The sequence below is a fragment of the Crocodylus porosus genome, unplaced genomic scaffold (genome assembly GCF_001723895.1).
Source record: "Crocodylus porosus isolate Cpor-Errol unplaced genomic scaffold, CroPor_comp1, whole genome shotgun sequence".
NCBI lineage: Eukaryota > Metazoa > Chordata > Crocodylia > Crocodylidae > Crocodylus > Crocodylus porosus.
Window position 1 is genome coordinate 8,594,800 of NW_017728915.1, and position 23,846 is coordinate 8,618,645.

The 23,846-nt window shown below is 43.6% G+C and overlaps 1 protein-coding gene across 1 annotated transcript in view; it reads right to left on the reverse strand.

The window, feature by feature from the left end:
• Positions 1 to 23,846, reverse strand: part of NECAB2 (N-terminal EF-hand calcium binding protein 2) — a 319,048-nt gene that overhangs the window by 19,490 nt on the left and 275,712 nt on the right. The window contains exon 9 of the mRNA XM_019535664.1: positions 4,448 to 4,504. Within this exon, the coding sequence (XP_019391209.1) occupies positions 4,448 to 4,504 (57 nt within the window). The remainder of the gene's footprint in view (positions 1 to 4,447; positions 4,505 to 23,846) is intronic.

Genomic DNA, 23,846 nt, shown 5'->3' on the forward strand with positions numbered 1-23,846 from the left:
ACAGAACTTTCATTGCCCATACCATCCACAGGCTTCGGGCCAAGTGAAACGCCAAAATGGCATTCTGAAAAATAAACTGGCCAAAATTTGTGCTGAGACTCACCTAAAATGGCCAGATGCACTTCCCATAGCCCTTATGAGTATGAGATCTGCTGCCAACCAAAAGACTGGGCTTAGTCCACATGAAATTCTAATGGGAAGACCCATGAGGCTCCCCGCCTCGCCACCTGTTGCCTCCCACTTTTGCGATGTACATTCACTTGATGATACTATTCTAGACTATTGTAAGGCACTAATGAAGTGTGTTAAGGCTTTTCATTCACAGGTACAAGCAGCTCTCCCCAAAGAACCAGATGAGCCGTCCCATTCTAACATGCCTGGAGATTGGGTCCATGTAAAAGTCCGTCAACAAAAGTCATCGCTGGAACGGCCCATTCCAGGTACTCCTGACCACCAACACTGCAATAAAGTGTCAAGGACTCCAGACATGAATCCACACTTCACACAGTAAGAAAACATCAGCCCCATTAGACCAAGAGTCTCATCCATATCAAGCTTGTAATCAGCCTCCAGAGACTGGAAGTGAACCTAGCGCCTTCCAGCAACAGAGCTCAAGACCAGTAGTGAGCCAAGCACCTACTGGCGAAGAGGATGTGCCCCAACGACACCACTATGCCCTTTGGGACAAGAAAAAGGCCTCTACCTAGTTCCTGGTTCCCAAGGTGGAGTTGGTTAGTCATGATTTGGGTAGATCTCAGTATTTCCTTTTGGGCCATCTTATATGAACTTGACTCATCAGTTATAAGAAACTCTGTAAACCAAACTACACTTCCGCACCGACAAAGAAGATCATTTCATGAAAATATATTCTCGTCTTTAGTTAACCAAATTGGGATAGATTTAAACGTCTCTCGTTGTTGGATATGTAGCCATGTCCCTATCTATTCTACCGGAGGAATACCCATGATACCAGTACCCTTGAATGCAACTCAGATGTTAGTCCCTTACTATTCAGATTTTCATGGAAATGAAACTTGGCAGAATGTAAGTTGTAACCGGTCTGACTATGTACGATTACCTTATGCCACCCCTGGAAAGTTCTGTTGGACTTGTAATGGATCTTGTGTTGCAGTAGGAGTCAGTAAGTGTGAGGTAGAATTTAAGATAAATAGTGCTTAGTTTTCTAACGGTTCCTGGATATCTAATTACTCTCCTGCAAGTCAATTTTCAGGCTATTATTCACAATGGATGATATCCCCACACTGTAATACAGGTGGATATACTGCACTAGCTGGTCATTATTTTGTGTGTGGAGATAAGGCCTATAAAAATCTTCCCTCTGGTTGGAGAGGAACGTGCTGTGTCTCTGCAGCGTATCCTGCCTTTACTATTAAATCACACTTACCTAAAGGAAGAATTCGCAATGTTTGCAAAATTACAGAAAAATCAAAGGTTTTGGGGTATAATGTTCCCCAGCTATGGCACAGGCTTAGCTATGTCCGAGATAAAGAAAGTTGCAGCATCTCTACAAAAGATTGCTAATGCTACTGCTGATAGTTTTGATAAAATAAATACAGAAATGAAAGAAATAAGACAAATGACATTGCAAAACCGACTTGCATTAGATTATATACTAGCCAGCAAAGGAGGAGTCTGTGCTTTAATAGGTAAAAAGTGTTGTACTTATATTCCTGATAATTCAGAAGAAATCCAGGATTTAAGTAAACATATCCAAAAAGAAGCAGGCAAACTGCATGAATCAGTTAGCTGGAATTTGAGTTCTTGGTTTAGCTCTATTTTCAGTTCCTTAGGCTTTACCGTCATTCATAGTTTGTTGATATTGTTTGTTGTTTTTACTGAAGTATGCCTAATGTTTATGATAATTCAATGTTGCTTAAACTGTGCTGTTAAACAAATGAGGAATAGCTCATCAACCAGAAACGAAGTATATAATTTGTATGTTGAAATAGCAGAAAGTAAAGAAAAAGAAAAACTAGAAGTTGAAAAGCTAATGGCTATAAATATCTAACTTGTTGAAAAAAAAATTAGGGAATGTAGGAGTGAATTTAGTCAGGCTTTTGGCCTCTCTGACTAGAAAAACAGAGACCAGAAGTGCTGATACTGCTTTTTTCAGTTATATGTTTTGAGATAAAAAAAAAAATTCTGTATTATTGCTCTGTGCACAGATGTCCAATTAAGTAAGTTTGTTTTAGTTTCTTCAAGGTCATTTTTTTTTCTGTTTATCTGTCTTAAGTATAAAAATGCTTAGAAACTTAGGGAGGGGGAGGATTCCTTTGAAACAGACAAGTGAGTGATTCCCCTTGCTGTGCGGAATTCTCCCTGTGATCACAGTATAGCCCTAAATAAAGAAAAGCTGGCTCTGTCAGTTCTGATTCAACTACAACGCGAAGTTTGATTTCTTCCACAATCAGAAAATTTACTATCTATCAGTAGATGGTTCGTAGAAGTAAAAAAAAATGGGCCATTCATATCTTTTGTTTGAGCAAATCTGGCATCTCCTGTTAATGCCAGGTTGGATATACACCTCTGCGCCTGAAAGCAGAATTGGCTCAAGAGAGACCCCTAGCGGTGAGAAGGGGGAGGCGCAACTGCCAGTCACCAGGGCAGTACAGGTGCTGGTTGCTGGGGCAACCAGTGAAACCTGCTGACAGGAAGGGGCAGGGCTTAGCCCTTCTTAAGCCCAGGCAGGAGGCCAGGAGGGCAGTTCCCCTCTGGCAGCCAAGGAGGGGGGAACTCAGCCAGTGCGGAGAGAGGGGCGAAGACTGGCTGCATGAGCAGCCCCTGGTGTGCTGCCATGGGCTGGAGTATTTTCCTGGTAGGGATCGAATGGTGTTTTGACTGGACGGTTTAGTTTTACGTTATAGCCCAGGGCTTTGTGCTTTGTGTTTAATGTTTGACCGCAGGACCGGGTGAGGCTATTAGGGGTTGGAGGAGGCCTCATAGGGACTCCATGATAGCGTGGGGGTCCTGGCGCCAGAGAGGGTGCGGCATCTTGGGGGTGCATTTTGGCCCCAGTCCCCGAGCAAGGAGCCCCGAGAGACAGAGGGGGTGGCGAGGAGCCCCAGAGAGATAAAGGGCCAAATTACAGCAAGGCCCAGGTCAAGATCCTGGCAGTACCATCTGCGAGGCTTGGGCTGCGGTGTAGGGGAGGAAAGGAGCTGCAGATAGCGCCCCCTGGCACTGGGGCATATAACGTGGGCAGCCTCCCACTAATTACATCATTCAATCAATTAATATCAAGGTGTGGCAAGTGAGTAAGCAGGCGGCTGGCCCATAACAGGAGCGCGGAGTCACCACTAGAATGACTCCGGCAGCAATCCCCCTGTCACAACATCCAAACACCTTGGATAGTGACAAGCATAGAGAGATGCACAGATTCAAGCTAGGGGGGATCTGTGCATTTCTCCTATGTATTGCCTATGCTTCAGGTAGTGAAAGGTTATTATCAAATCCCTCCTCAGTCTTCTCTTCTGCAAACTAAATAAGCCCACTTCCCTCAGCCTCTCATGCCTCCAAGCTCGCTTCCCTTTCTAAAGACAAAGTCTTCTTCTGTGCACTCTCTAAAGCCCAGAATGAATAGAAGCAGTTTGTGATAACAACATTGTGACAATAGCAAAAATGATTATCTTCCTACCTTAGCACACAAAACAACTTGCAACAAAAGATGTGTATTTTTCAATGTACTGTTGCACATATTCTTTATTGAGGGACTTTCATTTATGCTTTTGCTACAGATGAAGACAAGTGCAAATATCTATTCAGTTTGAGACTAGAAAAATATTAATTCCACCCAGTTGACTAAGGTGAAAGCAGCTCATTAAGCTCTTCAAAATAAAAATACACATGTTTAATTGTCATTTCCCAATGTAATTGCCAGATCATTTCAGGGACTCTAACTAATCTAGAGGGATCAAATGTTATCCATGGAAGGAGACAGCTTCATTTACTTAACTTCTGAGGGCTATGGATATTGCACTGCTCATTAGAGCAAGTATTAACAAAAAGCTTCATTTGACAGAATTAATCTATCTGATGATTTCTGGAAATTGTTAATGTTTGCTCCACTGAGAAATCCTGAAAATAATGAGAAGCAGAATCTTGGTCTTCAAAACTCCTAATCATACAGTTGCTTGAAAAGGACGTTCTGTCCATTTTCCTCCCTCTGAAAGGTTTCATGAGAAGTAACTCAGTTAACTGGAACTTTATCTTGCTGGAGTGATATCATAAGGCATAGTCAATATAGAAGTCTAAAGGAAGATGTTAACCTGACTTAAACAATAACAAGTTGACCTATATCAAAGCCACAGCCACAGCTTTAGCAAAGGCCAAGTGTGACACATCAAATGTGTCAGGTATGCACCTGTATTTGCATATACAAAAAAAGACCTTGGTATTTGCAGGGTCGTGATTATTTGTATATACTCACTGTGCAAGCACTGCTTTCGCTTTCTGACAGTCGCTGGTGCAGGTCAAACCAGACAGTCTAAAAAAGCACAAAAAGAAACAGTATAATTTCAATGAACAGGGAAGAAAGACCTGTAAAAGGTCCCTTTTTCTGATCTGAATGTATCACATCGAGTGTCAGGCCTAGTGGCTGATGCAGCTAATATGATGCCACACCTCTCCTACTTACAGTCTGGCCCCTGGACTTGAGCCCCTGCATATCAACTGTCCCTCTCCAGTAAGTGTGACTGGGATCAATATTTGGAGTCTTTCCCATTAGGAGTCTGTACTCAGTGTACAGAATAAAAAATACTCCTCTTAAAACCAAAGCATTATTTATTTTAACAGTGGGAAGAAAAGAGAGGAGAAAAGGATTTTAGATCAACAGTTCATAGGCATATTGATCTTATCAATGGCCATACCATCACATTACAGGGACCTAGGCAGGCCTAGTTTCCTCAGGTACTCTCACAGGGTCATGCACATCAGGCTATAGTCTTTCTGAACAACTCTTCAACAGCTATTTTCCCTCTGTGAAAGATGGTCCGTTTCTAAACTGCTGTCCTTTGGATCATTTGGTTCCCAGATGTTGTCTTGTCCTTATTTTCTCTTAAGCCACTTCTCAGAAAATACTGAAAAACTTATCTTGAGCCATTCTTCTTCCATTCCTGTCTCCTTTCCTTACAACCTCTTTATTACACTAAATCAAGATAGTCACACAGTAAATATTCAGTAAGCGGTTACAGAGCAGTTCCATTTCCGTCGGTCTCAACATCTGACACTGGTGGAATGCAATTAATATTTTGCACTGGTGGCATGATCAAACACTTATATCAAATAATTTCGTTTTGAATAGTAGGGCTGGAAAGGACTTCAGGAACGCATCTAAGTCAGCCCCCTTGCTCAAGGCAGGATCACCAGACAAGTATTTGTCTAACCTTATATTAAACTTCCAAGGATGAAGTTCCCAGCACTTCCCTAGGTAATCTGTTCCAATGCTTTACCATCCTCATAGTAAGAAAGGTTTCCTAATCTCCAACCTAAATTTCCCTTGCTGCAATTTAAGCCTGTTACACCTTGTCCTGTCTCTCAAGGCCACAAAGAATAGTCTATTGTAGGAGTTTTCAACCTTTTAAAATAAATGTACCCCCAGCGGCCCCCTTTTTAGTAAGTGTACCCCGGGGGGGTGGTGGCAAGTGGCCAGATGCCAAGCGTGTGTGTGGGGGTGGGGAGGGAGGCAAGCAGTCAGACATGGAGAGGAGGTGTGGCAAGCGGTGGAGCGGTGGCAGTGCAGTGTCTGTGCGGTCCTGCTCTCGCTCCACCACGGTCCTGCTCCTGTGAGGCAGTGGCGCAGGGTGGTGGTGCTCCATCCCTGCCAATCCGTGTACCCCCTGGGACCTTTCAAAGTACCTCCTGGGGTACACCTACACCCTAGTTGACAACCCCTGGTCTATTGCTACCCTTATCATCACACTTCAAGTATTTGAAAATTGTTATCAAATCCCCCTTCAGCCTTCTCTTTTCCAGACTAAATAATTCTAGTTCTTTCAACCTTTCCTAAATCATGTTTAGCAACATACTGATGAGAAGCAAACAGTTTAAAAATAACCACTCTTTTATCCCAGCCCATCCTTTCTGTGTCTTTAAAAAGAACAGTTGGATCTAGCAAATGAACACCTTCATCCATATGCAAAAGAAGCATGATGCTGGTTGTGCTGGTACAGTTTCATCCAGCTACTCTACCAATGCTCTACAATTGTGACAACCTCAGTGGTTATGAGGAATTTCAGCCAACAGCAGCCATTCTGTTCTTGGCCTCTCTGCTGGGACTGACAAAATCTATAGCAGGGGCAATCCAATTTACTGGACCCCATGGCAGGATATGGCCTGCAGGGCTTCTCACGAGCCAGATGACTCACCACTGGTATTGAGTTTGCAGCTTGCTGGAGGGGCTGCTGGATGCACTGCACTGGCATGGCTCCAGAACCAGTGGGGTGGAAGCTGCTGTTACTCACTCCCTCCCATCCCCCTGCTGATTGGAGTCTCTAGTGGTAATGGTACAGGGCTCCATATCTTGCTACCAGTTTTTACCCACCCAGCCCAACCGTCAGAAGTAAATTTGTATATGCAATTTACTCATAGTAGTAGCTGAACAAATTAGTTTAACATATCTTAAAAGTCAAAGTTATGCAATTACTTTATCACCTTAATAGCATGAATACTAATAGTCTAGTTAATGTGTGTATGAGCAGTGGGACTCTTGTGTCTTTTATCTATCACTTTCAACACCTAAGCTAATTTATCACTAAAAAAAACATTTTCCTAGGTTCCCAAAGTGAGGCAGAGAAGCTGTTTCCCCAGCAACTTGCACAGACAGCAGGAGCTCCAACAGACACAGAAAACAGAGTTATCTACTGGCAACAGCCATGCAACTTCACCTGTTTCTCTTGAACTTGAAATGCCAATTCCTAATCAATTATGTTGAGACCAATCTCAAGGCTGAAAGTTGCAAACAACAGTATGTTATTTATTTATTATGACAGGATCAAATTCTGAGCACATAACATATAGGGGCCTACCAAAATTGTGATTTTGCAGTTTTCATGGAAACTATGATTTTGGGTAAGCTTTGCAAAAATGCATGTGCTCCCTGGGAAAAAAAAACTTAGAGAAAATAAATTGCTGACTCCCAGTGGAGAGTCCTTGTGGCTGCTGTAGCCCAGCTGTGCAGCCTGCTGGAAGGGGAGGTGGGGCTGCCAACACAGCAAGATTGGTGCCCACCAACTTTGCAGGAAGATGCCAGTGGCTGCATCCCACCACTGATTGTCAGTGAGGGCTGTCTATCATATGGCTCCACCCCTCTCTACCAATCAGTGGCAAGCGGTGTGGCCACTGGCATTTTCCCATGAAATCGGCAGGCAGCTGCCTCAAGTTTGGTAGATCCCTGATAATACACCCTTAAAGGGTAGCAACAATTTAGAATTGATATTCACTGTCTTCTCTAGGACAGGAGAAAATAAGAACAAGAGTGGAGCTGAGACTACAGGTGAACTAATGAGACAGAAACATGAAGCTACTTAACATTGTTGGCCCTTTTCCTTGGGCTCTGGAGTCTGCTTGCATTCCATTCTAGCTCTTTGTTCTCACATCCAAGGCCTCATGCAAACCTGGCCCCTCCCTTTAGCTCTCACTTTCTCCTGTTGTCCACCCCATCTGTATGTTCTTCCTATTTCTCTCTCCTTAGCACCCATACACATCATGTATTTTACCATGCTGCTCCCTAAGACCCTGACCCAGCAAGCATTCTTAATTTTGCTATTGTAAATCATTCCATTACTTCCATTGAAACTAGTTGTGATAGTAACGGTTCAGCACATGCACAGGTGTTTGCAAGATTGGGAGACTAAGCCCAGAAAATATTCAGCTCCCTGCACTTTGAGTAGAAATTCATTTAAATTCTCTGCATTGTGACACTTCCAGGAATCTTTCAGACCTTGCCTTTTTCAAGCATAGTCTCTGTACATACTCCCATAGCTCAGCTGTTGCACTGAGTCTCGTCTTGCATTTGCTTTGTCCATTGTATCTGCTTCAGGGCTAATCATGTAATTCACTGGGTCCTGCCTTTGGGATGCCAAAGATCTCCTTTCAAAATGGTATATGTATTTCTGAAGAGTCAGGAGGTAACCCTTAAACACAGAGTATAATATTCTCCCATGGTGGGCTTTGGCCACTATACATGTTATATATTATTTGGCCACTATACATGTTACATCAGAAGACATGGAACAACCATTTCTATGACTGGCCAATTTACAGTGGTGACCAACCTGTCTCAGAGGTTTGCAACGCTCACAGCAGTGGCAAGTGGATCCAAGAGGGCACTGTCCAGGTGTGGTGATAAAAAGCTTAGGATAAATGCAATTTAGCACTGAGTGCTGCAATTTTCCACACCAGTATCATCTCCTCATATGTGAGATATCTACTGATATGGAACCAGGCAGAGAGCCAACAACATCAGGTGTTCATGACAGGCTGCTGCTTTTAGCAATGTACAGTTTATACAACATTCAAATTGGGCCAGCCTCAATACACCCCCTTTCCAGCATCAGCCCTCTCCCAAAACCCTGCATTAAGAACAACAAATCTTTTCCTGTAAATTCTCTCTCAACTGCATATTTAATTGGCATCTTAAATTACAGATTTCTCATACGAGAGACAGATGGGATCCTTAATGAGTCTGTAGAGTTCAAGCTCAACACAGAGAAAATTGACTTGTTCCTAAACCCCCTACATAAATGACCTGGGACAAAAATGTTGAGATTCAAAAACACAGTCCCTATTGTCTGCCCACAGAGAAAGCAAAGAGCTTACTGCAGAGCATCGGGATATTTAAAACATTTGAATCACAACTGAGTGCAATGTTATGAGTAACAACATGTTTCTGTATGGCATAGGGCTGAGTTACCTTTAGTTTGGGGTACTCTGTAAACAGGGCTATTGCCTTCCTCACAATTTTCTTATGCTAGTAGAACTGCCAGTTCTTTAAAAGCTGAAGACCTAATAATGCCTGTGTAATGCTGTCCCAGGCCCCAGCAGGTTAAGCAACTAGTATGTTTCTCAGTATGCACCTGGCATTTGTAACTCCTTCCTACACTGTTGAAGAGGTTCTGAATGATATAACACAAACCAGTTTCTTCACTATGGGGATCACTGAAGGGCATTCTCAGTAACTAACTAAAAATGTTGTTTGCTCAACAGCAAAATTAATCTGGAGCTGCTTAAGTCCCCCTGAACAGATTTTTCAGGAAGTTAGTTTGTTACCCACCCAAGGGATTTCAGGACATAGGCCAAAGCAGCAGGGGCTGATCCAGAGCAGATGCAGTGTCACGGTTGCAAACAGCAGCAGCATTTACCCCCTGGGCTCCAGAGCCATAGGAAAGCAGAAACTCCAGCCAGACCCTAACCTGATCAGTTGGTGAGCTTAGAGCTCACTGCATATGCACGGCACAGCCAAAGTTGCAAGGGGAAGACACCCCTCTTGCCTTCGTCTTGGATCCACTACTGCAAAGCAGTCCTCCTTCCCATGGTGTCCTGCACACAATCCTTTCCCTCCTAAAGCATATTTGCTGCACAAAACAACACAACATAATCCCAAAGCAAACATACCAAACATACTGAATAATGGACATGTGAATGGTGTTTGTAAAAGATGCTATTCATTTATAGCTCTTCTGCCTCTTATTTGGATAATGCCACTAATAATGCCACCAGGTGCTTTAAAAGATGAGGAGTTTGAAGTCTTTTTAAATAAGGAACCCCATCTCCTTAGTGTTGGAGGCGTATGAAAGGAAGGCAGGAAGGATTTCTAGGCATGATTGTAGCAAGTCAATGTCATTCTACATCACTCTAACCTTAAAGTCAAACCTTAAGTAGCACTATCTTGGCAAGGAAATGAAAGAGAGAAATAGATAATAGGTGAATTGAGAGCAAGGAGGGCTGCTGTGCTTCAGCCAACTTTCTCTCTGTGTATCCATTTATATCCTAGCTATATTAAAATCACTGCCAACATTGCTCTGCTGTAACCAGGACTCATATTTTGGATATTGTATGTGATGGATGCCAGCAGAAGTCAGATGTCACAGAGTTCCATTGCACATATACCTATCTCACTATGGCACTTAGGGGTAAGACCAATCTAACATATGGTTTGCCAACGGTATAATCCTGGGCATCAAGCAAGCTTCCATACAGGTGCACTTTTTTATGTTGAAGTATCTGTGCAGACCCTGCCTCTGTGCGCAAACCTGATAAAAATGCATACAATGATTTGATGTGCACATGTGATATTGCAAAGGCAAAGGTGATGGATGTTTCCAAACTTAAATCTTGCCTTTAAGTTTTACCCTAGTTGGCCCTCAGTGACACATTTTATAGATAAAAATACAAATAAGATAGGTGCAACTGGGAAAGTGTGGCCTGGATTCCAAATTAAATTTCATCTTTCATTAATGCTTGATATATCTTTTTAAAAACACAAAATTGGGGGAGGAAAGCAGACTCAAATAAAGGAAAATGCCTGTGCCAACTCAAGGGTGTCAAGTAGGGCTGTGCACAGCTTCAATCGCCGATTCGATTCAGAGGAGATTTGGCCTGATTTGGTGGCCGAATCTCCAAATCTGAACAGAATCAGGAGACCCATTAAAAGGTCCAAATAAAACTGGAAGCCTGCGAACTGATTCAGAGAGATTTGGCACCAATTTGGAGATTCAGCCATAAATTAAACAGGCAGCAGTACTTGACCATGCTGGACACAGCTGCCTCCAGCTGGTAAGTCTGTTGTTGTGGGTGGAGGGGGGAGGGAAGGTCCTCACAGCAAGGAAGGAATTGGGACTGGGGCTGGGACAAGCTGCCCAGCTGGGGCAGGGGGCTGAGGGACTTGGGGAGGGGGGCTCCTGCCACTGTGCACTGCCACGCATCACCAGTCCAGGAGGGCATGGGACCAGAGGTGTGCCCCCGGGTCTGTGTGGGGTGGGCTGGGCTAGGCTGTGCTCCAGAAGGCTAGCCCCAGCTGCAGCCCTGGCTCTGCCCACCCTGCAGAGCACAATGGAGTAGGGCCTATGTGGGGGCTGGAACCTGATCCAGGTGCACGCACCAGACCCCATGTTCTGCCACTGCTCGCCCAGCCGGGGCAAAGCTGCAGCTTGTCCAGGAGGCACAGGGAGGCTGGAGCAGCTTCCGCTGCTGCATACCGCTTGCCTGAGGCAGTGCAGCAACACCATCCTGTGCCTCCCTGACCCAGCTAGGTGGGAGGGCATGGCCCCTGCTCCCAGTACATTCTGCCTGGGGCGAGTTGCACCCGCATCATGCCCTCCTCCCCTGCCTTCCCCCTGGCTGGGTAAATGGCAGCAGGGCATAGTCTCTGCTTCCAGCGCTGCCATGCCTGCATCTCATGCCCCCCTGCCCCAGCTGGACAAGTGGCAGCAGGGCAGAGCCCCCACTCCCCACGCTGCCATGGTGCATCCCACTCCCCCCGGACAAGCAGTGGCAGGGCAGAGCCCCCGCTCCCAGCACCTTCCACTGCCCGTCCAGAGGGCAGCCCAGCTCAACCCACCCCGCGCAGATCTGGAGACACACACATGCTTCCATGCCCTCCTGAATTGGCAGCATGCAGCAGCTTGCAGTGGCAGAAGCCCCCCCTCCCCGAGTCCCATGCCCCCTTGGCCTCAGCTGGGCAGCCTGTCCTAGCTCCAGCCCCAATTGCTCCCTCACTGTGGGGGTGTTGATCACCCCCTCCCCACACCCTTTCCCTCCCCACTCTGCCCACCACAACAGACTTAACAGCTGGAGGCAGCTGTGTCCAGCATGGTCAAGGACTGCTGCCTGTTTAGTTTATGGCCGAATCTCTGAATCAGCAACGAATCTTTGGATCTGAATTGGCTGAACTGAATTGGGACAGTGATTAGAATTGAATCACTGTCCCTCCAAATTGGCCAAATCCAGATCGAATACTTTGCCACTTGCCACTTTGTGTCAAGCTATTGAAGTGTTCTTGATTGACTGACTCCCAGACCAAGCCTAAAATTGGGTTCAATAACTTACCTTCCCAGCCACAAGGACACACATACAAAAACTAAGAAAGGAAAAGCTAAGGGAACTTCACCCATAAGACAACTGCCAGCTAACTAAAGTGTGCTGCAAACTAGAGTGTGTATTAAAAAGGAAGGACCTGTAGGTATAGGTACAGGTACAGATTTGAAGTTGGGTGAGAGGCAACAAGATGCATCAAGAAACTTTTCAAGAACATTCTGTGATGGACAGAATTAGTACAAAATCGGTACAATAGATGAGAAAAGCATGTAGGGCAGTACAAATACACCTGGTACAATAGGGAAAAGAGGCATATAGAACCATTGTTATTATGTTCATTCATTAGCTCAATGTGGTGAATAACACCAAATATTTTTTGGTAATGACTAATGATGCATGTGTGGCTCAATTAGGTTATAGTGGCATGATCAGGATAATGATTGGTTAAGAAAACATGCTTGGGAACACTTATATCCTATAAAAAGGGTGGAATAAAATGTATGTTAGATTTGTTTAATTCTGCACTATGCTTGCTGTCAGCCAGCCTGATCACCAGGTTGATAGTATGGTTATAGTTAAGTTTATACTCACTGGATAACTGTATGTTTAGTGAAACTGCATTGTGGAAGCATCAACACCCAAGCCTTCAGAAGCAAAGGCCCTCAATCTAATAGTTTTCAGCACTTTATCGAATTTTAAGCAACAAGGACCATTACCATCACCTAGTCTGACCTTCTGTATAAGACAAGACCATAGAATTTCATCCAGTCGCTCCTGTACTGAGCTCAATAACTTGTGTTTCTCTAATGTATGCAGTCGTGGTATGGCTCATTCAAAAGATAGAGCTTGGCAGCTTGGTCAAATAGTTAATCTTCTTAACAGTGGACCATGGGCTCCCCAGCCAATTAGGAAGAATGCATTTGCAGAGTTCAGAGGCAGGTGGAAGGGAGCTGAGATAATGGTGCCAAAAATGAGGCTTTTTGAATGAGATGAAAGAGCAGAAGGGACATGAATAATAAACAAGGCTTCTCTCCACAAGCACTTTCCTGGTCCAACCAAAGGCACAAAAGGATAAAGATTAAAAGGTGACAAGAAGCATTGCATATGCAGGTATTGTATGATCAGTTTATCCAACTTCCTCTATTGCTTTCTTATTGATTAAACAGGAGTCAGCTGTGTTTTGCAGGAATAAAAGAAAAAATTAAATAAAACTTTTGGTAGAATAAAATGACCTTGGAAAATGACATTCTGTCTCCTTGACAACCAATTTTCTAAAAATATTGTCAAGATGAAGATTACTTACTGAGCTGCCTTAAGTTGTTATGACAACAAGAGGGGAACTGTAAAGTCCATTAAGGATATAAACACTACCCGCTTTCTAGAGTTTCCATTATACAAACCATGTCATATTGATATCTATCAGAAGCTCTAGGGGTCCTACCAGATCCCTACTCATTTCAGTAGATCAGATGTAAGGTTTCCTCAACTATTCTGTGAACCAATTCATGGCTTCACTCCACGACAGCGCTCTCTCTCAACTATCTAACCTCCCTGAGGCATCTTCTATGTGTTCTGATTGTCCAGTGGCCACAGGATGACAAAAGGTTTGGACCTTCTGTCAATATTTAAATCATAGTTTTTCAGATGCTTTAAAACTTTATTTTACATACACATGCATTCAATGCCTTTTTGACAGTCTGGCCTTTTCTCCATGGGAAATGGCCTGGAATAGCTATCCTGCACTTGTTCACTATGTGGACATTTCCATATTAACTACCTCTCTCTATACGTCCCCATGTGCAGTCAGGAATGCAGGACTAAGAGATTTCTGGGGTCAGAGTCCATCCTTCCCCTATCACAGGCACCAGGTTAGCAAGGTTATCTCTTTCATAAATGAACCAAGCTGCATCTCAAAACTATTTAATTTTTTCTTGCTACTACTACTACTGGAAGGTTGTTCCCAAACTCACTACTCTGGTGTCTAGAAACATCTTTCTAATTCCTAGCCTAAATTTAGTCATGGTCAGTTTATACCCGTTTTTCCTTGTGCCCAACTCAGTTGTATAGCTTAAATAGTTCTTCTCTTTTCCATGCCTTCCCTCCTCTAACTTTTCTAACAGATGAACCCTTGGCTTAGATCAGAAGTTTGTCCATAAAGGAATGACCCTGCACTTTGCACTACTGAACTGGAATGCAGCAAACTCATTTGGCACCCAGGGTGCAGCGGATATGTTGACCACTGTCAGAGAGGGGAGGGGTGAGGGACAGAAAGGGAAATTTTACCTGCTCAAGCTCACTGCACAGGGAAGGAAGCTGCTATTGGTAGTGCTGCCACTGCTGTTGCCATTGCTGCTACAGCAGCAGAGGCAGTAGCAGCAACATCTGCCTTCCCTGTGGAGAAAGCCCCAGCAGCAGTGGCAGAGACAGAGACAGAGAGGGAGATGGAGAGAGAGTATCCAGAGGTCAAGGATCTGCCCCGAGGGCCCCATTCACTTTTCCCCACCCAAGATATGCTATTGGGCAAACGACTGTGCCTACCGGAAGAACGCCCCCCGGGGGGACGGGAGGCGAGAGGAGCACCATTCCATTTGCGCCCTCCTCCCCACTGCCCCAGATGCACTGATGGGTGCAGGGCCATGGCAAAGTCATGGCAGGGAATACTGGCTTCCCCTCATAGTTAGTATCTGGGACTGGTGCCCTGCTTGCCTCTTCTCACCTTCTGCCAGTCACATTACTGCTACATTACTCATCCATTTCCTATTATACCAGTCCTACTACTATTGCTATGCTTAAGTTCACAGCCTGGATCATTTCATAATAGGTCCCCCATCTAGACAAGGCTTAATTTCAAATTTCCCTTTTGTCAATGCTGCTCATGTAATTTTGGGTAATGCTAGTGTGACATAAGGGCTCTGTCTGAAAGGCCAGTTGCAGGTGTTCACAGCTTTATGACTACAGACCTCTACAAAATGTTTCTGCTTATTTTTCTTTCAATCACTGGGGTAGAAATATCAAGGTTAAGGAATTCTATACACTGGTTGTTTTCATTTTTCATAACAAGCCAGTTTGGCACTTACACAGCAAGGCCCAGGTGTTCCACAGCTCATGGTATTTATTCCAGGTCATTGTTCTGCACAGACCTGTACTGGACAAATTCCAAGGGATCACAAGGTCAGGGGGCCCCAAGAGTAACTAGCGGAAGGCAAGAGAAGTTGTTTCTAGTATAAACAAAGTTTGTCTTGAAAGTTATTTTAGAAAGATGCCTGGGACTGAACACAACCTTAAGTGTCTTCATCTTGAGACACTGTCCATTTGGGTCAGCAAAGGAAGAATGCATCAGGAGAAGTTTGCATGAGCTCAGCTTCACCTTTTCAGAGAGAAATGACAGTCAAGTTCCTTCACCGTCTGGTGCCCTTTATAAATATAATTTGTTCTCCATAAGCAAAGTGAGAAACATTTAGATTCTCAGTTAGGAGACACGCCTGGATGTTCCACTGTTATTCTTTAACTGAATTTTAAATGAACTGAAATTTAAATGAAAAAGGAGAATTAAGAAAGCTCCAGCTAAAAGTTAACAGGCTGGAAATGGGATTTTCAACATTATTGTAGATTTTGACACAGTTCATATGTTCTTGGAGCCTCCATTGCATGATACAAACTCATGAGAACATGGTTCCTAACCTGAACTTTCACTGCTACTGCAGTGACAGGACACTGATTTCCCCCCTCTGCTTTTTACCTGTGGGCTGTTGTAGGGTATTTTTGGTTTTGTTTTCACAGTGTGTTTTGCAGGTTTGGTGGGAGAGTGTTTGGGGTAGACAATTTTAGGACTTCTTAAATAAATAGTTGCTTGTAAACACCAGGGACTGGACTTGATGGTCTGAATAGGTTCTTTCTAGTCCTATTTTCCTATGAACAACTTATAATATAACTAGACAATCAGGGCAAAGTTGAGAGAAGAAAAAGCAGCACAGACTCAACATGTCTCATCCAAAGTCACACAACAGGTCAGAAGTTAAATGAGTAATAGAAATCCCATTTATTAATTCCTAGTCTAATGCCTTATCCATCAGATTTAGAGTTTCATTTATATTAGGTGTTAATTTTCAAAGATAGGGATGAAGTTGCCCACAAAACTTCTTCAAGAACATTATTCTTTAATTACATTCAGCCTATTGGAAATACACTGCTCTGATAAGGTAATAGCTAGCACACAGTTCAACAAACACAGGTCATTAGAGAGAGGTAATGAGAAGAGTTAATGAAATGATCCAGGTAAAAACTCCTTTTTGAGTATCTATTTGTATCCGTTACTGTGGTTTTTTGCAGCACTGTTACTCCAATGGCTTGGAGCCCAAGTCAAAAGTTATAGTAGTATTTATAGTTTGATTGCTAACAGATTGAAAATAAAGTTACATGCAGTAATTCAAAACCTGAGTACAGTGGGTCTGGAGGCAATACTGGAGGTAAAAACACAATTTGTTTTTAATATGGGTCTGTCACTCAGATGGATTAAAGGTATTATTAAAGTGGGATTTTGAGAAACATAGTATCTAGTGGTTTAGAAGGTAAAGGGAGCCAGTTTCAGAAAGGAGAATGGTGTTTTTTATGGAACTGGGTAAGAACTGCAGAGTGAAATCCCACAGGATCCTAGGACCATTCAAACCTCAGCACTCTATGCCAAGTGCAAGACTTCTGCCCCTGCTGTCTCTTATAGATGCATACAGCAGGTAATACACAAAATGGAATGAACAGAAGGACAGTGACAGATACTAATCATATTGCTTAATATTTTGTACAGTACTAAGGTGCACAGATAAAATGGTGTCGATCTGAATAGACAGGAAGAGCCACAATCAGAGTAAATGGATGTGGTTAGAGAGAAGGGCTGAAGGGATTCGTTTGGAGAGTTGATGCAATCAATGAAAGCTGACAAGTAGGACAGCTCAATGCTGATTGAGTATGAAACAATAATGGGCTGTGTGGTATTTCATACACACTACAAAACTTCAGAGATGTGCTTTGTACTCTAGAGTATTGCTAGTACTACTGCATCCCAGAGACCACTGGGTTCTGGGGACCACTGCTGGGCAATAAGGCCATAGTTCCTACTTATATCTTTGTGTGATTCTTATGGATCTTGACTAAGGACTACTTTGCTGTACTCAACAGTAAGTCTTATATATGAATCAAGCATACATTTTCCTCCAGCATCCTTATATTCCCCTCACTGCCTGAGAGAGTCAAGTTGGAAAAAAAAATTCTTAGAACACGGAGTTGGCAGTTTACATCTGAGTTTCATAGGCAATATGAAGCCAACCCTCCCATTCCCATGAGGACCTTCCACTTTGAGATGACAAGCAATGTTTAAGGGCTCAGAATTATTAGTTCTGACATGACTCCTCCATTCAGGAGCAAACAACAAGTCTTCCTATTCTCTTTGTCCTACATAACAATGAATAAACAGGGTGCGTCTACATGTTGCCCTATGGCAATGTTGTTACTGCACTGTGCTTCAGTACTTCCTTTTGGCAGTACTACAGTATGGCACAGTAATCACTCGTACTGTGCCATATGCACAGCTCATGGTTATATCGCTAAACATTTTATCCACTTCCCCCACTGCTTCACCTGAAGTCTTTAGTTTCCCATATAAAGCTTTGCCTGGCAAAGAGCCTTACTTCAAGTTGCTTTATAAGGACTCCTTTTTATACCAGCTCCTTAATCCAATGCACACAAGTACATACAACCAATCTGAGCGTCCATGTGAGCCAAATTCTTTAAGGATAATTTTCCTTATTAACAAAAATCACCAGACCTCCTCAAAAGCTCAATAAGCTTTAAATAGGCCTCAGAGATATCTAAAGGTCTATTACTATTGTTTTATTCAGAAGGTAAATAATGCCGGTAACACTAAAGGATTTTTGGTTTGCATGTTATAAACGAGTTAAAAGAAAAACTGTCCATTCAAACTGTAGAGTGCATGGTACTACGTGCCCCGGCCTATCCAAAAGTGATGTAATATTAAGAAGTTTGAATCCAAGACATGGGCAGTGAAGAAAGGTTATGAAGGTTCGAGAACCAGTGAATTTTCCACCTCTAAGGAGGTACTGACCTTGTAACATATATTAAGCATGTGCAGTGAAGACCTGGTAACAGGAATTTTGGCACCAAAAGGTGACCAACATCTTATGAGGCAAGATGAATAATGAGTAGACTAGAGTTTGAAGATTGATATGTTTGTTTCAATGTGATAATTGACAGACACATCAGTTGAATGACTGGATGAGTGGCATATGCTCTAGACATATGATTGGACTGATAATATGGTGTGATTTTGGGATATAAAAGGGGCCTGAGCTCCACTCTGGTGTGTGTCTGGTTCTGGGTATGTGTGGGAGTTCTCATGTGTGAGGTGTGACTCTAGTGTAAGTTTGAGATTGTGAGAAATTAAGGGTGTTTTGTGAGTGTCTTGTGTCTGTGGTCTAATAAAATTTGAGTTGAGTCTAATAAAAGATATCAGATTTACCCAAAGAACCTTGTCTGCCTGCTGTCTGTGGAATGCTTGGAGTTGTGTGTAGCCTGGGTGGTGCAAAGCTCCCCAGCAATCACTTTGGGATTCAGCCACAGACTAGGACCAGTGCCCATTGACCAGCACCCATATGGTAAAGTATCACCCATTCCCTTTGTAAAAGAAGGAAGAGTACCCTGAAGAGGGGAAAATCTTATGGGGAAGTGTGGGAATCCTCCCAGTTCTCACTGAAAGCACAGGGCCTGAGACCCTGTAACAACTAAGCTCTCTGTGTCTGCGTATGTACATTGCAAAATTGCTTGGAGTATACAAACCGAACGTTTTCATTCTGTTCCCTCCTATGTCATTGTTTTCTTACTCACCATTGTAATATAATTTTTGTATATAAACAGAAAACAACAACTATGGTTATTATTAATACATTCTTGTGGTTTCCAGTTAAGTAATGAGTCTTTTTATTTGTACTAGTGGCGCAGTAGTGCTCTGCTGTAAGCGAACATCCTACTTAAAATCACCAATCACCTTAAAAATCCTTTCCCCGAGCTGAATTTTAAGAGGAGTAATGCTCTTATTTGTTTAATTAAGTGTTCAGCATTTAACAAAACCATGTTTAAAAAATGATAGGTTGGTAAAGGAGACAACAGGTTTGACTCTGATTTTAGTCATATGGCTGCCTAATCTAATAAAGCAGATGAATTACTGTGGATTCAGGGATTCTCTGCAATTCATTGTAAATTTTCCTTTCACATTAGAGATGCAGTATTTGGCCCTTTTACCAGTGTATAAGCCAGGGGTGGGCAATTATTTTGGGTGAAGAGCTGCTTACTGAGTTTTGGCAAGCTGTTGAGGGCCCACCCTTTGACAGGTGCCACACCCCCTGATTGCCATTTTGTGACTGGAAGTCCCACCCCCTAACCCTTGTCCTTTGCCACCAGAAGTCCATCCCCTTGTCCCTAGAACTACTCCTTGCAGCAAGGGGTTTTGCCATCTTGGAACCAGAAAAATACTAAATTATATTGTAAAAACTGAATATCTACAACATTCATTAATTTGATTTCAAAAAATATTTTTGTCCTGATTTACATGTGTTTGTGTAGTGTACATAAGCTGCACAATAGCTTAACATGAAGTCTTACTCTTGTATGTTGTGGGGGGGTATAGGTTTGTGGGGGGCTGTGGGTGTGTGGGTATGTCAGATGTGGGGGAGGGTGTGGGTGTGTTCATGGGGGTGGATAGGTGTATGAGCAGTGGGGTGAGGGAGTATGTGGGTGTGTGTGTGGATATGTGGGGGGTGGGTGAGTATGGAGTTTGTGCAGTGCTGTGTGTAGGGGGAGGGTGGCTGGGGTGTGTCGGGGGTGTGTGTGTGAGGGTCTGCATGTATGGCAGTGCGATGGGGGTGTGTGGATGCATGTGTATGGTGGAGTGTGTATAGGAATCACCCTATGATCACACACACACACACACACACACACACACACACACTCTTCCCCCCCCCCCCGAAACTGTTCCTTCCTACACACACATACACACACACATGGGGTACCGGCACAGCCCCGTGCTTCCTGGTCCAGTGATGCAGCCAGGAGCCACATGGTGCTGGAACAGGGTAGGGGCAGAAAGACAAGGAAATGGCTGGGGGTGGGGCAGGGCTGTGATGCTCGGTCCTGCTGCCAGCTTCCCCTGGTTCCTACTGCCCCTGGCTCCTGTCATCTTTGAGAGGCAGCCAGGAGCAAATAAATATTAATGTACTAAATTTTTAGGGGCCCTGTGTGCCAGGTAGGATGGCCTAGAGGGCCAGATGCAGCCCATAGGCCACATTTTGCCCACCCCTGGTATAAGCCATACTACTTTATGCAATATAGTGTATAACATAATTTGGTCCAGAAACTTAACTTCTATCAGTAATTTCATTTTTAATTAAGGTTGGTCATGCAATCTAGATTGGGCTCCCTTGTGCATATGTAGTGTTATGATATGGTCTTAATTATACACTCACAAAGTTTTTTTCCAGAAAGTCTCTGACTCATTGAGTGAACAGGATGGAAGGTAATATATAACTCTCCAGTATTTCTTTTTATCCTCAGCATTCAATGTGTGGCCTCATGAATTACTTACTGCACACCCTCCAATCTGGTATGAGTACACAGGAACAAGTTTTACCCTGAGAGACTTGGAGAAGTGCTTGATAACTTGGAAGGAACAAATCAATAAAAGAGAATAAAAGACTTTCCAAAAGGCCTAAAAATAAGCTGCAAATGTTTTCTCCCAACTACACCTTAGTTTAATCCCACTAAGGGTCTGATCAAAGGCCTACTGAAGTCAGCACAAAGTTTCTCCTTGGCTAGGGAGAGACATTCAAAAAGCCCAAGCATGAATTGATTCACTCTTTACAGGTTAATCTAAGCTGCACAGTTTAAACTGATTAATAACTGGACAGACATTTTCTGTTAATTCAGGAAATGCAGTCACATGCCTGCAGTGGCTCAAGCCAGAAGCTGGGGGGTGCTACAGCATGCCTGCCAGCCATTGCAAAAAGGGGAGGAAAGAGATGCCCTCCAAGGCTCCCACCACTCCCTGCTGGAGCAGAGGGGGCATGGCCAGCCACCAGTGTGTGTGTGGGGGGAGGGGGAGGCAGCTGTTGCCAGACTGAGGAGTGGGGATGGGGAAAAAGTCTTTTCTCTGAAGCAAGCATGTATTGATTTTCATAGATTTCATAGACATTAGGGCTGGAAGGGAACTTGTAAGATTATTGGGTCCATCCCCCTGCCCAAGGGGCAGAAAGTTAGCTGGGGTCAAAGGATCCCAAGATAAGCATCAAAGTGTTTTTTAAAAGTGTCTAGAATAGGTGCTTGTACCACCTCTGGGGGGAGTCTATTCCAGGCCTTGGGGGCTCTGACAGTAAAGAAGTTTTTCCTTATGTCCAGCCTAAAATGGTCTTGCAGGAGTTGAACAGGACTGTTGAACCTTGTTATCCCTTGGGGTGCCTCAGTGAACAGGCATTCCCCCAGATTCTGATGTAATTATAGGTTACCACCAAGTCACCCCTGAGCCTGTGCTTCTCCAGGCTGAAGAGTCTCATAGCTTGCAGCCTGTTCTCTTGCCCTCTAATCATGCACGTGGCTCTCCTCTGGACTCTTTCAAGCTTCTCCACATTCTTCTTGAATTGTGGAGCCCAGAACTGGATGCACATACACAGTGAACAAAGCAATTTGCAAAGCATAAAACAGGGAACTACCAAAAATCTTTGCCTAAGCTAAGATACAGCCCATTAAAACACAGCATACACAGCTTAGTCTAACTTAAAATGTAAACTAGGAAGACAAGAATTGGTTTTACTAATCCTGAAGGCAGAATGCCTCCTTATAGCCAGGCATTCAGAAAGGCTCTGTTTAGGTATTCCCAGCTTTTATACATTCTGTTTTATAATGTAAATGTAGCTCTCTGCATTCTTTGGTGAAGTTGTCTGCAACTTCCCTTAACTACATCTCCAGCATGTGTGATGATTGTCAGTTCTTTGTCAACACTTTCAACCTCTTAGTCTGGTTCTGCAGGTCTTAGCTCTGGGCTCACAGGTGCAGGGTTTGGATCTACATAAAGGGGACTACTTGCCCTCCCCTGCTCCAAGACATGCTGTGGAATTAATTCCCTTCCTGCCTGGCTGCTGGCAAGTCCCAGAGACTGTAGTCAAAGCCCCAGGGTTCTGAGGGGGAGAGAAGGGGCAGAGGAAGGAATTAACTCTGTCCCTGCCTGGCTGCAGGCAAGCCGTGGAGGTGCGGCTGGGGTTGAGAAACCCCAGCTGCAGCCCCCAGGTTTTTCTGGGTGGAGGGGTGTGGAGACAGGACAGAGGGAGGACTTTGCCTCAGGGGCCATGGCAGGCCAGCATCTGGCTACACCCTGACCCTGCTCCAGCTAGAGAGGGGAGGGGAGGGGAGCGGCCAGCCCAGCTCACTGGAGTAGAGATCCACCCAGCCCAGAGAGCATGCCGGGATGCTGGGGGAGACTGATTTAACTTAAAGCAGCAAGGGGTCTGGGACAGACATTGCATAAACCAGTTTGACCCAAATCAGTTAAGTCTGATGCTACATTCAACCAGGTTTATTTCAAACCAGTTCAGACATTTTCAAACTGGTTTATATACACTGAATGTCCCTTCTGTTACAGATTTAAACCATTTTCTGATCACTAAAACCAGTTTATGTGTAATGTCTGTCCCTACCCCTTCAGTTCAAGGGGCTCTGGATCAGGTTTTACAGCACTACCATCTCTCCACCCCACCACAGATTCACTAAAATAGTCTATTCTTATAAATGATTTTCTATTTTCTCAAGCAGCCCATTCACAAGCATAATAAGAAAGGCAAGGTGTCGGAGAAATGGACAAGCCAAAGAAAGGAACCCTAGAGGGAAAACTGGCAGCTTAGGAAAACCAAACTCTCACAGGGAATGCAGCTCCTTTACAGACTTTCAAATGTCAAACAAATAAGTTTTTTCTTATTTTAAACTTTTTTCTCCTAGTCTGCAAGAAAACCATGGGTGTGTTGTTAAAGTGACACACTGCTGTGTTTGCTCTCTTGAAAGCAGATGATGGATTTTTCGTTTTCAGGCATAAGCATGTGGTGCTACAATCCTACTGGGGAAGCAGGTTTCTCTACAAGCCTGTATTTTCCTACACTGCTTAGCACACAGCATGCAGGAGCCTATCTTTTTGTGGTATTTTAATTAGCCATCTCCACTGTAACCACTGCAAATAAAAAATAAAGACTTGTTTATTTGTGGTTACAAAGAACTCAACCTGTACTCAACATGCTGTACTAAAAGAAACCTAGCAGAACTCAATAGTCTGAGAGACTGCCATGGGACCCATGGGACATGCTCCCCACACAGCATGTCACCCCCATGGATAATCTAGAGAACATCTGTGTTTCCCCTTTACAGCAATAACTCTTTGGCTGTAATGCTGAAAAGGAGACCTTGGAAATTAAATCTTGTACATTACCAGAAAATCATTAAACCAGGGTGTGATAGACTAAGGAAGGAAGAGTGCTTTAGAACCAAGAATCTCCTCTGAGAATGTTTTGTTTTCAACACTCTTCCATTTACTCATTCAAAAGAGGGCTTGTATATCACATACCTAAAACAACTTCAGGTGAGGGCAGTGCCTCTGCTTATGTACCTTGATGTGCATAATTAGGAAAGCTCACCAAAAATTGAAGAAAAGAAAAAAATTATAATTTTTAAATTTTTGCAAAAAAGAAAAATCAGAT